A 15,893-nucleotide genomic window follows, 5' to 3' on the forward strand; every position below is an offset into this window, starting at 1 on the left:
TGGTACATGCAAATAAGATTCAAGGTCATCGCGAGACGCACTTGGCTCTCACGATACGTTTATACACCATGTAAATTTAATCATGGGTCAAGTAGGATGCACTTTACATACTTTATTTAACACAATGTCATACTAGTTTCAATATAATAATATATAATTAAAATAATAATATAAATTTAAAGCATATTCATTGAACAAATACAATAGATGGACTTAAATCGTGAAGGATCGTGTAACGCCAAGTTTTCGGGAGGAAGAGGCATTTCGGGACATTTCAAGGCATATCTATAAATATTGTGTACACACTCCTTCGAATGTCAAATCAACGTTGTTAGAAAGAGAGGAATCAGCGTTTATCTAAACTCCCACTAAACAGGATATATAAGTAAGAAAAATATATTTATTTTAAAATAAAGTTACCTTAATCATGTATTCAGTGACGGGATTATTTCTCAGGAAATCGGTGCTTTCCCTCGTGTAGAATCTCTCCGTGTCTTCGAGGAATACAGCTTCGAATGTATCTTTATAGACGGCGAGGTTCTGCCCACGGGCCGAGGGCTCCTCTTCGTTAAGACCCAGAGCTACGTAGCAGTTGATCACCTGGAACAAAAACATTGGGTATTGTAACCACATGTTTGGATTGCAATAAAGATTCTTGTTTTCCCTGCCCATGTCGCAGGGCAGAAACTACCGAAATTAATAATCAATCTTATATAAAATATATAGCTTACAACATTGAATAGTTTATAAATAGGATTGACATCACAACATTAAAAAAAAAAAAAAAAACTATTAATGTCGGATCGTAGATTAGATTTTTGAATGAAAACTTCCATATGAGTGTCTGTGAGATGCTTATTGTTAAATTTGGCATTAATTTTCATCATAGATTACGAACAGATCACAACTTAAAATATACAGGTTTTATATTGTTTTGGACCCAAAGTGATTCCTATTTCAGAATATCACTCTTCTGGTACGGTGGGTAATTTTTACTGTGAGAACCAGACATTATGTAGTCGAATACCCCCATCCTTTTATATTAATCTTATGAAATTTGTACTTAATTAATCTCCGTGTAATCTTCACTATAAGCAGACCTTAACTCTCGACGCAAAGTAGTTACAAAAGTATACCTTAATTAAATGAAATTACTGACTCAAAACTGAGTCTAACCTAGGTCACATAAAGGCAATCATCCACCACGGTAAAAATATACTCAAATATACTCAAACATAATGTAATCGTTGAATAGTTTCTAGGTGAAAAGATCAATCAGAACTCACCCCAGAAACTAGTCTAGTGTTAATGGTTTCCCCATTGCGCTCCCTCTCGATGAGTTTCAGTACAGCATTGGTCACTTGTTTGTTCAAACTTTGGAACAAATGATCACGCCAGGTCACCAGCGCGAGCTGGTAGATCTCATAAATACCCTGAAATTAATAAAAATAATAGTAACATTAATTGAGATATTCTGTGAGAATAAAATAGAAAGTCAGTCAGTCAGAACACGCAACGCGACGTCACAGACAATCGTGAAATGTAAGGAAATTATATCACGACACTTACTATACTAAAATTAATTATAACATTTAAAGCACACGCATCAAAATAACGTATCATTGTTGGTCCGCTGTACGCAATTATTGATTAAGACACGAAGTGAGCTCTTACAGAATACAACCATTATATTGATTGCAATTCTATGCCGAGTAAATGTGTACCAAAAGTATAGACGGTATGGGGGACGCTAATGATAAAAAAAATAACATTAATGATACAAAATTGCGTATATGTGTTTTGCTAACGCTACATATTTTTCTAAACTAATCGTATGAGCTTGTACAACTCACGATTCACGTTTAAACTGTTCGCAGCTGAAAACTGGTGCAGTTTAGAAGCTCATACGATTATTTTAGAAAAATATTGTTATGTAGCGTTATCAAAACAACTTACGCAATTTTGTTATAACTGGTTAGTTACATCCACTCATCCATCATCAACACAATAAATATAAATCATTTCTTACACCAAAATCGACAAATAGCACCATTGACATTGGCAATGTAAGAGATATTAACCAAGTCTCATTTTTTTTTTTATGGCATTGGTTGTCGGACGAGCATATGGGCCACCTGATGGTAAGTGGTCACCACCGCCCATAGACAAAGGCGCTGTAAGAAATATTAACCATTCCTTACATCACCTATGCGCCATCAACCTTGGGAACTAAGATGTTATGTCCCTTGTGCCTGTGATTACACTGGCTCACTCACCCTTCTAACCGGAACACAACAATACAGTATACTGTTATTTAGCGGTAGAATATCTGATGAGTGGGTGGTACCTACCCAGACGGGCTTGCACAAAGCCCTACCACCAAGTAAATTCATTTCGCCAATGCGCCACCAACCTTAGGAACTCATTCAGATCTTCCGTCACTTGTGCCTGTATTTACACAAGTCCATTCAAACCTTTAAAACGGGACACAACGATACTAAGTGTTGGCGTTTGTCGGTAGAAAATATGATGATATCTACCCAGACGCACAAAGCGCAACGACCAATGAAACAAAGACTTAAATACGTGTCACGGTAATTAATTAATGGATTCTAATGATTAAACTCACCTTCCTTCCCTCTTCGCATTCACGCTTGACCCAATGCCTGTTGAGGTAGGAGCAAACCCCGTTGAGCACTCGGCTGGAGAACTGGTACTCCTCCCACTGTGTCGTGTAGAAGCCCAGGACGTCCTCGCCCATCAGGTCTACGCCGTGCTGTTGTACAAACATATATAAATACTTATTCAATGTAATATAATGTTCTAGTGAAATTCTAAATGGTTTTTGTTTGCTATCTCATGAAAACATATAATAATGAACTCTTAAATTATCAATTTAATTAACACTATATTATAATTTACAGATATATAAAATTCTACAAAAAAAAACTACAAAATAGAAAATGGTTTAAGGTATGCTTTTCTCTGAAAAATATTTCATCCAGTACAACCAATAAGGAAAGGAGAATTTAGACAATATTTTTGTCTGAAGGTAGACACGTACAATTATTCAAAATCTAGATTTATAATATACAGTGGAGATCTAATTTTAATAAAGACATAGTAGGCCTATATATGTATTGGAGTTCACGTGTAAAAATTATCTACTTTTCATCCTAAAATGCAAATAGAAGAGGGGGGGGGGGGGAGTGTTTGTTCAATATGTATTGTTTTTTGTTATAACTTTAATGTACGTCCATTTGTCTATCTGTGTCATTGTAGCTCCAAGCGGATGGACCGATTTTGACTTAGTTTGCGTTGTAACTATGATAAAAGAAAATATGTTCATCTATCTGAAGGTCATTAGCACTTTTCTAGTTAAACTAGTAGACGTGCGATCCTATAATGGTCTGTTCTATTTCAAATTTTAGGCAGCGTTCTATTTTTAAATTTATTTAATGGAGCTAGATAAATAAGCCATCTGATGTTAAATGGCAACCTTTGCCGGTAACTCATTATCGGATGTGTATTTGTATTGAATTGGAAGTTTGTTAATTACTCATTAATATGTAGTTATTATCTCACCTCGAGTAAATTAATAAGATAGAATATAAGGAAATCACGTAGCCTCTTGTATAATTCAAGACCGACCAGTTGAGCGCCGCCAGGCACTTGTTGAATCTGAAAAAAAAAAAAACCTGAACACCGACTGTCCGAGGCTAGCACAACTTCCGTCCTGTCGTATAGAATTACATTACTTTATTAAATTAAACGATGAAGGTCGATGAAGGTTTTGAGACGATAAGTTTTTGGACCTTAATTACAGTAGAATCCCATTTATCCGGATCAAATAAAACCGGGAGTATTCCGTATAGTCGAAAATACGGATAATCGATTTCAAAACAAATAAAAAAAATTTAAATTTTATTCGATTATCATTTTTATACCGGTTGATAGCTATGAAGCAAAATGTAATACTTTCCACGCAAATAAGTGAGAGGGGTATTTACGATAGCAGGCACGAATAAACTGTCGTGACGTATCTTTCTGCGACTAAGTGTCCGGATAATCGGGATTCTACTGTATCTCGTATATTCTGTCCAGTCTTTGACAGCCGAATAAATTGATATAGACAAACCTTACATTTAAAAATTCCATGAGACTAGCTCTGCTATAATATTTTGCACTTAAAACAGCCCTCGATTAATACAAGACTTAATTACAGTCTGTCCAATCAGAAGAGAACAAAAGCCAAACAAACAATATTTGACATCGAATTGACGCAATATCATTGGTCAAAATCTTAAATAATCTGTGATATTATAAAGTATTTTTGCATTTGCGAAAAAAATTGAACGTCGACGAAGTTGTTATCGGAAGTAATATTACAGCAGACATAAATAATTTAGTTATATATTATTCAAGAACTGATTTTAGGGCACTACATAGCTGACCTATTAGAATCAAACAAAATCAAAATATACTTTATTCGAGTAGGCTTTTACAAACACATTAGCAAATCGCATGAAATACGTAAATCTCAAGATTTGTTTATATTTATTCCTTCTTTGATTGGGATATACATAATCAGCCTGTAAATTTCCCACTGCTGGGCTAAAGCCTCCTCTCCCGTTGAGGAGAAGGTATGGAGCATATTCCACCACGCTGCTGCAATGCGGGTTGGTGGAATACACATGTGGCAGAATTTCGTTGAAATTAGACATATGCAGGTTTCCTCACGGTGTTTTCCTTCACCGCCGAGCACGAGATGAATTATAAACACAAATTAAGCACATGAAAATTCAGTGGTGCCTGCCTGGGTTTGAACCCGAAATCATCGGTTAAGATGCACGCGTTCTAACCACTGGGCCATCTCGGCTCGACTATACTTACATACATATATCTACTTTAATTTTACTACCGAAAACCCCATATTTTCACAAATCCATAGCGTATAGACCATATCATATATCATTCGAAATCTCAACTCTGCTTGGCCGCTCGCAATAGTATTCGACGTACCTTATTTTTATATGAGATGTTCCTGCCACCATTATTGGTGACACTCGTCCTACTGGAGCCGCTCGAACTTGACCCCTGCTGGTGAACTGATGTACAATAGTTATATACGTGTCTGGGTCATATTAAGGTTTTTATTGATCTTTTATAAATTATATATAAAGTTACTCCAACCAAATAACACCGCGAGGCAAAGAGCGGACCGTGATAGAAGCGCTTACTGGAGCTGGGGCGATTGCAAACATTGGAGCTCCCAGAGGGACGGTGCTGCATTTTCTCGACAATTATAGTCATTGCTTGAAATTAACAATAATTGTTACTCTTCAAACTTTGTGAAAGCCGAATTTAGTTAAATAAATATTGGACAACATCACATACATTACTCTGATCCCAATGTAAGTAGCTAAAGCACTCGTGTTATGGAAAATCAGAAGCAACGACAGTACCACAAACACCCAGACCCAAGACAACATAGAAAATTAATGAACTTTTTCTACATCGACTCGACCGGAAATCGAACCCGGGACCTCGGAGTGGCGACTCTCTCTACCGACGACTACTCGACCACGGAGGTCGTCGATATATACTTACGAAACAAGTTATCGCCCGGGACTTCGTTCGTGTTTTAAGAGTCTGTCGTCAGGTTTTAAATATACAAAACTAGTCTTTGACCTTTCTTGAGATTTGAGCTAGCTTTATAGGAAATTTCATCAAATTCGGTTCAGTAGTTTGACCGCGAAAGAGTAACAGACAGACGGACTAATTTCACATTTATAATAATAGTTTACATTTCGAATAATAAAAGACCTACTTTAGAAATATTTTTCTTTCATAATCCAACACAATCTTAATCCAATAAATAATATTCTATAACATAATCGTAAACTATAAATGGCAATAACGGCCAAATGTTTTTTTAAATATTTTTAAACGCTAGCAACACTAAATTGAGTTATTTTTTCAAAGGATACGTATATAAGTCCATGTATCTCTGCTTTACCATAAGCTGTCTCGTGTACACTTGTTCGATACCTTCCCGTAAATCGCCCCATATCTGTAAAAAAAAAAGAAAAAATCTTTAAAAATCAACTTAATTCTTATTTTAAACATTACTATCTTTTTTAAATATTACATACATACATAATAATAAATGACATATACAATATATGTGTAGTATTTATTAACTTGGAATATTAATGAGCTTAAATTGTACATGATTTATCTTACGCTCGTGATGATTTGATACCTGCATCGGTCAGATGATATTCTCCCAATTATGGTACCAACCAACCAACACAAAAAACAATACGATCAAATAAACCAAACATTTTCCTTTAAAGGGAACCGTGTACTTGCACGGAACACATATACCGAGGAACACTCGTAATCGGAGTCATAACATTGCAGACGACTGTGTTCGTTTATCCAAAAATAGACTTTAAAGTATTTTGTAGACACTCTAATTTACTTTAACACGTTTAAAAAGCGCAACGTCGCGATCCGAAACGGCGCGTTTGATGTGAATCGAACTTTAGGTTTTTTATGTTATCATATGTTGTACCATGTGTTGAATTCGAAACAGCTGGGCTTCCCCCTCTTAAAAATTTACAGCTGTTTATTATAGCTTATCCGGGTCCAACGCTTCAGTCGATTCTAGTCCTTGGAAGGAGTCAGATCGTTGATTGTATTGCATACGTGTTATGAGGGCGTGTACCGTGTTCGAAATAATTTGTAGCGTTACATGATACGTTAAGACATTATTTGCAACATCGAACACTGTTCATCAAACACGTGGCGGTCTAATTTATACGTTATTTATGGACGCAGTTCAGAAAACTTCGATAAACGTTATGTAAGATTTATTCCTACATTAATCGCTCTTCGGGCTTCGTCTATCTCATTCTCGTCCACTTCAAATGGTGGAGCCATAGCTTTAAGCTACCGGGATTCAGACCGAACGGCGGCTATTCGCGAATTCGAGTCGTACTACGTTCGTTTTCATACGTGCGTGATCGGCTTCTCGATAATCTAGATAAAGTTACGTTCGAAATTCAATTACAAAGCAACTTCGATTTTTTCTCACAAAAAATAGCCTCAGCCAACTTATTGATATCGATCACAATACTATCCCGATTATAGTCCGATCCTACTTTGACCGAACTGTTAAGCTATTCCGTAACAAGAAACATATCATGTGATATGCGAAATTAACTATAATAATTATAAAATATACAGGGTACACGTATCAAAATGGCGTATCACTGTAAATTGTCAATATTTTACTAGTGAGATACGAAGTGATTTCTTACAGAATCGCATTGCTTTAATCGGCAACGATTACGTATAATTGTATTGAATTGTAAATATTTATTGTTACAAAGTTCAAAACCTATATGTAGTTTTTTGTAATTTATAATACAGTCTTAAGCATCATAACAATTAATACGTATCTACGGTTAGTTGTGGACATGTACTGATTCCTTAAACACACTTAAAACTATTTTAGGACTAAATATAATTGTATCTTACTATTGTGTTGCAATAAATATTATTATTTATTATACTTATTTGATATTTTGTTAATGATTTGATAACGAACTCAGTTTGAAAGCAGGTTTCGATTCTGCTATATAGAACCGGTTCCTTGTCACGTTTGCGTATCCGTATTGTATCTGTACTGTGATAGAGTAACGGCTGGTAAACGTCACATAGCTGGGCTAAGGTTACTTCTTTTGAGGATACGGTTTGATGCTTTTCCACCACGGTTATCCAATGGTTTGATTACATGGGGAAGAATTTTATCCGACACATGTAGATTTTCTTAAACACAAATTAACCACGTGATCTTCAGTTAAAATTCAAGTGTTCCAGCTACTGGACCATACTAAAAGAGTAATTTCATTTTTACTAACGTAAATATGTAATTTTCATGAATTAAGTAAAATATTATTACTTCAACTAAGCAAATAAGTACAAAGATCACGTAAGACGAATTAAAACGATATGAATTCAATTAAGAAAGTTATCCTCTTCGTAAGTGTGTAATTAATTTTAAGTGTCGCTGTCTTATCGTGATTATAGCGATCTTTGTATGCTATATAATCACGTCATCGTGCAAATGACTCGACAGACAGACTCGTGAGCGCAAACACCAGTAAGAGTTTAATTATTATTCCCTCACTCCGACAATCCGATGGAAAGGAAAATCCGACACGACCGGAAAGTATTCAAGGACAGGTTTCACGTGTTTTCCGAGGCACGGCAGTGTCTATAATAACTTCTAGATGCTATTGAAAATTTATCAAAATGAAAACCGGATTAACTTAATTTTTTTTTTATGACTGAGGAGACATACTAGCAGTAGGTTCCCCTGGTGTAGTCACTGCCACCGCTCATGGACATCTGCGACATCGGGGCGCTTGCAGGTGCGGTGCTAGCCTTTAAGGATTAACTAGGCTCTTAACACAAGGAAACAACTTTTTATACGTAATTTGTTATTAAGTAAACCCACCGGATCTGAATGGGAGATTACGAGATTAAAGAACCGACCTGAAACTCGTGTACTTTCAACTTTGATCGCAAAGGTGTATCCGCTCCCTTATATTGCCACGAAATAATCCCGTTTACATTATCTCGTATCGATTTTAATAAATAATTATTATTTATTTTACACAAGATTATAAAATTATGAATATGTATTAATAATGGTAAAGATCATTCAAAGTTACATCCGATTCGTAAGTTAAACGATTCGTATATTAAATATATTCAATAAACGATTCGTTTAACTTAAGAATATACGTCTGTCTACTATAAAAAACGTTTCGTAAGTTTCGAAGGCGCATGACGTAAAACAGATCATTAATCGTACCTCTAAAACTATTGGTTACTGTCGCACAAAAACGATTCGTTAAATATTGTAACAGAGTAATACTGAGACCGTAAAGTGATTTAATTACGATAAAAAATATGTAATTACCAATTATTAAATTATATTTATATATTATTAAATTACCATACGTTTATTCTGTAGACCATCGCTATACAAATAAATCACCGTGAAATCACGATCAAGAAACAGATAAATTCGATAAAAATGTGAAAATGTCTGCTTGTCTGATTACCTCTCTTAAATGCCTTAACCCAAAATCATGGCATTTAATGGAAAACCTACTGTTACCGCAACTTTTCAATCTGTCGACAAGATGAAGTTGTACTTTTTCTATTGGTTATTGATTGTGTCATTTAAATTACGTTCTAGGGCTTTCTGGATAGGTACCACACACTTATTAAATATTCTACCGCAAAGTAACAATACTTAGGATAGTTGTGTTTAATTTTTAAGAGCGAGTGAGCCGGTGTAACTGCAGGCACAAGGGACATCACATGTCAATACACAAGGTTAGTAACACATTGGCGATATAAGGAATCTCTAAAAAGAATTACGGTGCCAATGGTTTTAGGCAGTGGTGACCACTTACCATTAGGTGGCGCTTTTACCAATCCGCCTATGTATACTTTAAAAAAAAGATGAATCATTATTCAAGTAGGCTTTTACAAGCACTTCAAGAATCGTCATTTAACACACGATATTAAGTGAAGCTACCACCCGTTCGGAATGTACATTCTACCGAGAAGAACCGGCTAGGAACTCAGTAGTTACTACTTTTCAACATTTAATAATACAAAATCAATGATGATAATTATTAAGATATCAAGTTTAATTTAGTAATTGACACTGTAAGAGATATGATATATTATAATGATTTCCTACTGGTAAACCTTATCATGCATTAAATACAGAGACACTTCCCACTTCTAGCCCGAAGCCTCGTCTCTATTTTGTAAAGATTGCTACGTAGCTGCCAGTTTCCGCACATATTGTACTTTTTACATCCGAAACGAGATTAAGTCACGATTTTAATCTTTAGTCCCGAGCACGAGATGAATTATAGACACAGGCTTAAACATTCTACCAAAACGTTTATTATTAATGTTTAAATGATAAGGAACAAAGCTATTTTCTTATCTAATATAAATACGAAACAACAAAGGAAAACAATGATCGTAATCGATAGATCTATTAAAAATCTAAATAAAATCACTTATCACTTAAAGAAATCTTAACGTCATAGTGTAAACGGGCTATCAGACGTTCGTTATAATGATATGTCTAAAAATAATAAACACAAAACTGGGCCGTTACTGCGTTTTTTAATCATAAAGATTTGTGAATTCATTGGCCGTTATCCAAGCGCTGTATTAAAAATATCGCTTGCAATGTACTTAGTATTATGCGATTTCGTTACTTTAATTTATATTATGACTAGCGACCCGACAGCAACATCGTCGGCACCGAAAATTATGGCACGTTCCATGACTCTGGCAGTCTCTCCAAGTCCAAAATATGGGCAACACGGTCACTCTCGTTCTTAAGAGTTCAATGGACTGCCAATTATCGGAAGTAGAAGACTGGACGCAACCGAAATCTGTTAAGGAAATGGTTTGAAGCTTACCGCGTATAGCAGTTTTGATGGGTGAATGAGTCTGTATAACTACAGGCATAAAGGACATAGCTAAAAGTTCCCAAGTTTAGCGGAGCACTGTCGAACCATATTTCTAGTAGTGGCAATCTTTGGCGGTGGAGGTCGTTTACCGTCAGGTGTTCCAATTGCCAGTCTGCCTACTTGTTAATACGTTGTGTGTACTGAACCATCTTGGTTTTTTTTTTCAATTATCCATACTATATTATAAAGCAAAGGAGTTTGTTTGTTTGTAAGAGCGAATCTCAGAATCGATCGTTGCGATACAGATTAGGTTTTTCTGTTAGATAGATCATTTATTTGACAAAACGCTGTATTGAATATGAAGCATTACGCTTACTTATTGATGGTCTAGAAAAAAAATTATCACAGGATCGGAAAAAAAACACCACAGACCTCAAAAGAACCGGCGAAAGAAACTGAGCGGGGCACATTATTTAAATGTTTATTATTCTATCCATTTATACAATTAGTCATATTTCTATTTAAAAAAGGCCGGAGGCGATTTAAGAAGTCATTATATTTATAATACCGTTTAAATTAATGAACGAATTTATCACTCCAGTAGTAGACAAGTGTGTGTCAGCTCAGTACATTGTCATAATATCTACGGAGACTGGTACCAAAAAAGGCAGATCCTTTACATCAGGTCACCAGGCCCTTAATCAATATTAGCAATTGATACAATATTATTTGAAACATCACAAAAATGTTCAATTACTAATCATTAAAAAAGTTAAATTGCTTAAAGCTATTGATCACAAAGCTTGTAGAATAGACGGTAAGTGAATTAAGTAAATATAATATTATATTTATCTAACATACGAACGTTTAACATATTGGAGATATGTTAGATCAGATCAAATGACACTACGATCCACGGGGGCGATGCAGTACCGTTTAACGCCGATAAAAACAAAAGGAGATTATTGATCACTAGCTAGTGATCAGGGGGGACAATTCTGCTAACGTTATACGTTAGGTAATGATGTTCCCGATACAACTTCAACTATTCCTCACAAAAATTAACCTCAGGTTAATCTTAATTGAGAGCCGATTCCACTTATTTACATCGGTTACGATACCATCTCGATAATATTCCGACGTGACCGAACCGAAGCTGGATCGTTGCGTTTGTATACTCTATTCCAACCATAACAGGAAAAAATCCAAATAATATAGATACCATTGGTCGAAGGCTTGATTAATCTATGATATTCACTATGGATTTTCGAAAAAAATGGCGTTCTGAACGTCGACGAAAATGTTATCGGAATTTCGGAAGTAAAATTAAAGCGGAGATAAGTAGTTAAGTGTAATAGTGTTGCATTATAAATAAAGATATATTAATCATAAAGTCTTAGTTCGTAGTGCACAAATTAGCTGAGTTATTAGAGTATATAGCAAATCGCATGAAATACGTAAATCTAAGGTTTGCTTATAATTTTTCCTACTTCCATTGGAATATGCTATAGACACGATTGAACGGTAACGACAACGCTACGATAAGCTATAAAGGGACAATATTTTTAGAAGAGAAGTTGAAAACGACTGTCGGAATAGCCCCCTCGTGCAATACGCCTTGCACGCCCACATAGTCGACGTTGGATTACAATACTAAATGGTTTTATGTACGAAGCATTATACTCTTGACGTATGGAAGGTCGTAGGATGTATTGAGTTACATATAATTCAATATCGCGGTTGTGACGTCACTTCAACATACAAACTTAATTATGATCGTTATGTATATAACGGAAAAAATCGAATTAAAGCCTTGTCAACGTTTAAAGTGTTAAAAGACACGACGAATGTCTTAATTATCGATGCAGATATCTAATTATAAGATACTCATTACTGGAGTTTTTTTTTAATAGGATCATCGCCCCAAATTAATTAAGATTTTACTAATATTCCTATTTACCCCTCCTTTTAAGCTTATCACTTGTGTTAGGAGTGGGGACGACGACAGTCCAAGGGGTAAGGATCAATCCTGCGACTGTTTACATCACCATAAACGTAAACCATTGCGCTTAAAAAAAAAACCATAATAAATAGCCGGGACGGTTAGATAGTAAATTAATATGTTTAATGTTAATTCATTAGCTAACTTTAAGGATATATATGTATAAAATGAATATACCGTAATACATTTCAATGTATTAGTTTACACACACCAGTAAAGCTCCAAGTTGGGTTTTTTTCCATTATTTATATAAACATCAATGATCTCCGGTCGTTATATGTATATATATATATATATATATATATATATATATATATATATATATATATATATATATATATATATATAACTAGTTAGGATATATACTATGTATACTAGTTATTGACTATTAGAAATTCAAAATTTTATGCGCAGGAATGACTGTTTTGTTTTTAATGGTAAAAAATACCAAACACTTTACAATACGAACATAAACAAGTGTAAAGGTTAATATAACATATTTGAAAAGCAAACAATTAATATATGTATGTAAATTGGTATAAAATAGTAACTAATTAGATTGTTCACTTATATGAGTCGGCTTATATGAGTCTTTTTGAATAAAATAGTTTTTTCATTAAACAATTATTACTAATATAAATATATATTGTAGCAATACGAAAACACTATAATCCTACTAATTTAAATATAGCTGAACATGCGGTTTTACACGCGCGATATTATTTAAAACTTTACCAATAGCACACAAACCGTCACCCCCATTTTGTTCTTCATACCAAATTTCATCTAAATCGGTTCAGCGGTTTAAGAGTTGACAGAGTTAATTTCGCATTTAAATTATTAGTATAGATACTACTGACTGACCTGTGTAATTGTGTGCAATACAATTTACAAACAGACGTACACTTTTCACATACGTAATTTTTGTAGTAGCTCATTAAACGTCATACTTTTCATCTACGGGAACCGAACGGTTCGTAGTTTATATACAACCAACTATACCTCCCAAGTGATTTAAACAACAATTTTGATCGTTTCAATGATCAACAAAAAAAAAGAAACAAAACTAATTTTGTTAAACCCATAATTCACCAACTACAAAAGTCTTTCAGAAGAACAACATAATATTTTAAAAGAAATTAAATCAGCATAAGGAACCCTAAAATATCATACAGCTTAAGATGCAAGATAAAATTACACTATGTTTAAAAAAAATCAAAAAACAAACATCTCTCATCTGTCGGTCGTTAAATTATGCTTCACTGACTAACACTTAAGATATAATTAAATTACTTAAAATAGTTCGCCCTTATTTTAGAGGATTTTATGAGAAAGTCTTGAACAAGCTTCAGTAGGCTTATATTATAATATATATATATTTTAATGGCATTGGTTGGCGGACGAGCATATGGGCCACCTGATGGTAAGTGGTCACCACCGCCCATTGACAAAGGCGCTGTAACCATTCCTTACATGCATCTATGCGCCACCTACCTTGGAAACTAAGATGTTATGTCCCTTGTATATTTATTGGTGGTAGAACTTTGTGAAACACCCTCCGGTTACCAAACCAATCGTCATATAATCCGCCAAGCAGCATACTTACAGCCTATTCCAATCGAAGCTGGATTAATTATACTCAAACTTTAGATTTGCGTATTTCACGCGATTTGCTAATAACTCAGCTATATTGTGCACTACTAAGAGTTTTTGATTAATATATCTTTATGTATAGTACAACACTATTACACTTAACCACTTATTTCCACTTTAATTTCACTTCCAAAATTTCGTTAACAGTTTCGTCGACGTTCAAAACCCAATTTTTTCGCAAATCCATAGTGAATATCATAGATTAATCAAGCTCTCGACCAATGATATCGCGTCAATTTACTGTCAAATGTTGTTTTTTTTGGCTTTTCTCCTCTTATGGTTGGGATAGAGTATTGTATTGTTGTGTTAAACTTTGAAGGGTTATGGTTGGCCGAGCATTGACGATGTTAGAAAAGATTAATATTTCTTAGATCACCAATGTCTATGTGCAGTGGTGACCGTAGCATCATGTGGTCCATGTGCCGTCCAGTCTACTCTCTATTATAAAAGATACTGAAGTCTCTGGCCGATTCCTATCAGTACAAAATCAGAGCCGGTGATACCTTTATATTTACATAAATGACGTTTCATATATTGTAACCTACTTTAATGAAACATTTTTCGACATCAAGTACGATTAAGAGGTTCGGATTAAGAGATTTGTGCTCTTAATAATAAACGTCCTTACGAGTCTTTCACAAATAGCTTGCAAAAACATTGACAATCAGTTTTGAGGTCTTTCGATTATAATATCCACCTAAGCGATTATACTTTTAAGGAACTTTTTTGTTTCTTTGAAAGCACCGCTACGTTCATCTTAAGGTTATATATGTACAGAAGTGTAATTCACTAAAAAAAATTTTCTTTCTTTTAATACACGTAGAAAGTAAACCTGTTTAAGTCTTTAGTGTTTCACTTAAGAGTTACATATGTTATACTGCAAAATGACCTTTTAACCATCAGTCAGCTATTTTATTGACTTAGCTATTAACGCTTCTATACGAATGCATTTTCCCTGTATGCTATTTTCGTACTAACTAGTTCAAGCTTAATAGCGACGCAGACGGATCGACGTGGAAGGTCAATGGGGTAAAACAAAAAACAACCCCATTTCAGGCCAAACGTTTCGGAAATCGCGTCTTATTTTGAAAAGCTATAACACTCGAAATCATTGCCAAACGACGCAAATATCATTTTTGGTAGTATTACAAAAGATTCTTTGATAACAATGTATGTAATTAAACATTAAAGATAAAATATCTGACTGTTTCGTTGGTCTTGTGGCTAGATGTGGGTACGGCCGCAGATCCCAAGGGTTCAAACTCCAAAAAAATATTGAGTTTTTCCTTTGAAAAATTCTCAGTAACAGTCCAGACTCTGGGAGTTGGAAGTGTGAGCCTTCGATTCCGCGCCAGAACTCCTTCTATTCTTGTCGGATTTGCCGTCCCATCGGATTATAAGACCGAGGGAATAAAAACTGCACCTTTGTTCATTCACACACTTTTGCACTACTTTTATGGAAGTGTGTTCTCTGTCCTTGAGTTTGACCGCCGTAGCCGAAATCAGTCCGTACGGCGTAATTAACATCAGACATAATATTACTAATTGAAATTAAAATAGGTTTTATTGATATGGCATAACACATAATGACAAGTGAATCACTCGGTCGTTGCGGTTGACGTTGGCGCTGTAAGAAATATCAACAATTCTTTACCAATACGCCACCGATCTTGGAAACTAAGAATTTACATGCCTTAACCCTGTATTTACGA

General features: G+C 34.8%; 2 protein-coding genes across 6 annotated transcripts in view; one reads left to right on the forward strand and one right to left on the reverse strand.

Annotated features, from left to right (window-relative positions):
- Positions 1-15,893, forward strand: part of LOC113391816 (isochorismatase domain-containing protein 1-like) — a 456,430-nt gene that overhangs the window by 139,263 nt on the left and 301,274 nt on the right. The window lies entirely within an intron of this gene.
- The window catches only part of LOC113391779 (cullin-1), a 42,347-nt gene that overhangs the window by 12,088 nt on the left and 14,366 nt on the right, over positions 1-15,893 (reverse strand). For all 4 annotated transcript variants that reach the window (XM_026627848.2, XM_026627849.2, XM_026627850.2 and 1 more), the window contains exons 3-8: positions 5,991-6,073; positions 5,023-5,134; positions 3,586-3,681; positions 2,630-2,776; positions 1,287-1,433; positions 421-600 (exon numbers count right to left, since the gene is read on the reverse strand). In XM_026627848.2, coding sequence (XP_026483633.1) covers positions 421-600; positions 1,287-1,433; positions 2,630-2,776; positions 3,586-3,681; positions 5,023-5,134; positions 5,991-6,073 — 765 coding nt within the window. The remainder of the gene's footprint in view (positions 1-420; positions 601-1,286; positions 1,434-2,629; positions 2,777-3,585; positions 3,682-5,022; positions 5,135-5,990; positions 6,074-15,893) is intronic.

This window comes from Vanessa tameamea, chromosome 28, assembly GCF_037043105.1.
Source record: "Vanessa tameamea isolate UH-Manoa-2023 chromosome 28, ilVanTame1 primary haplotype, whole genome shotgun sequence".
NCBI classification, from domain to species: Eukaryota; Metazoa; Arthropoda; class Insecta; order Lepidoptera; family Nymphalidae; genus Vanessa; species Vanessa tameamea.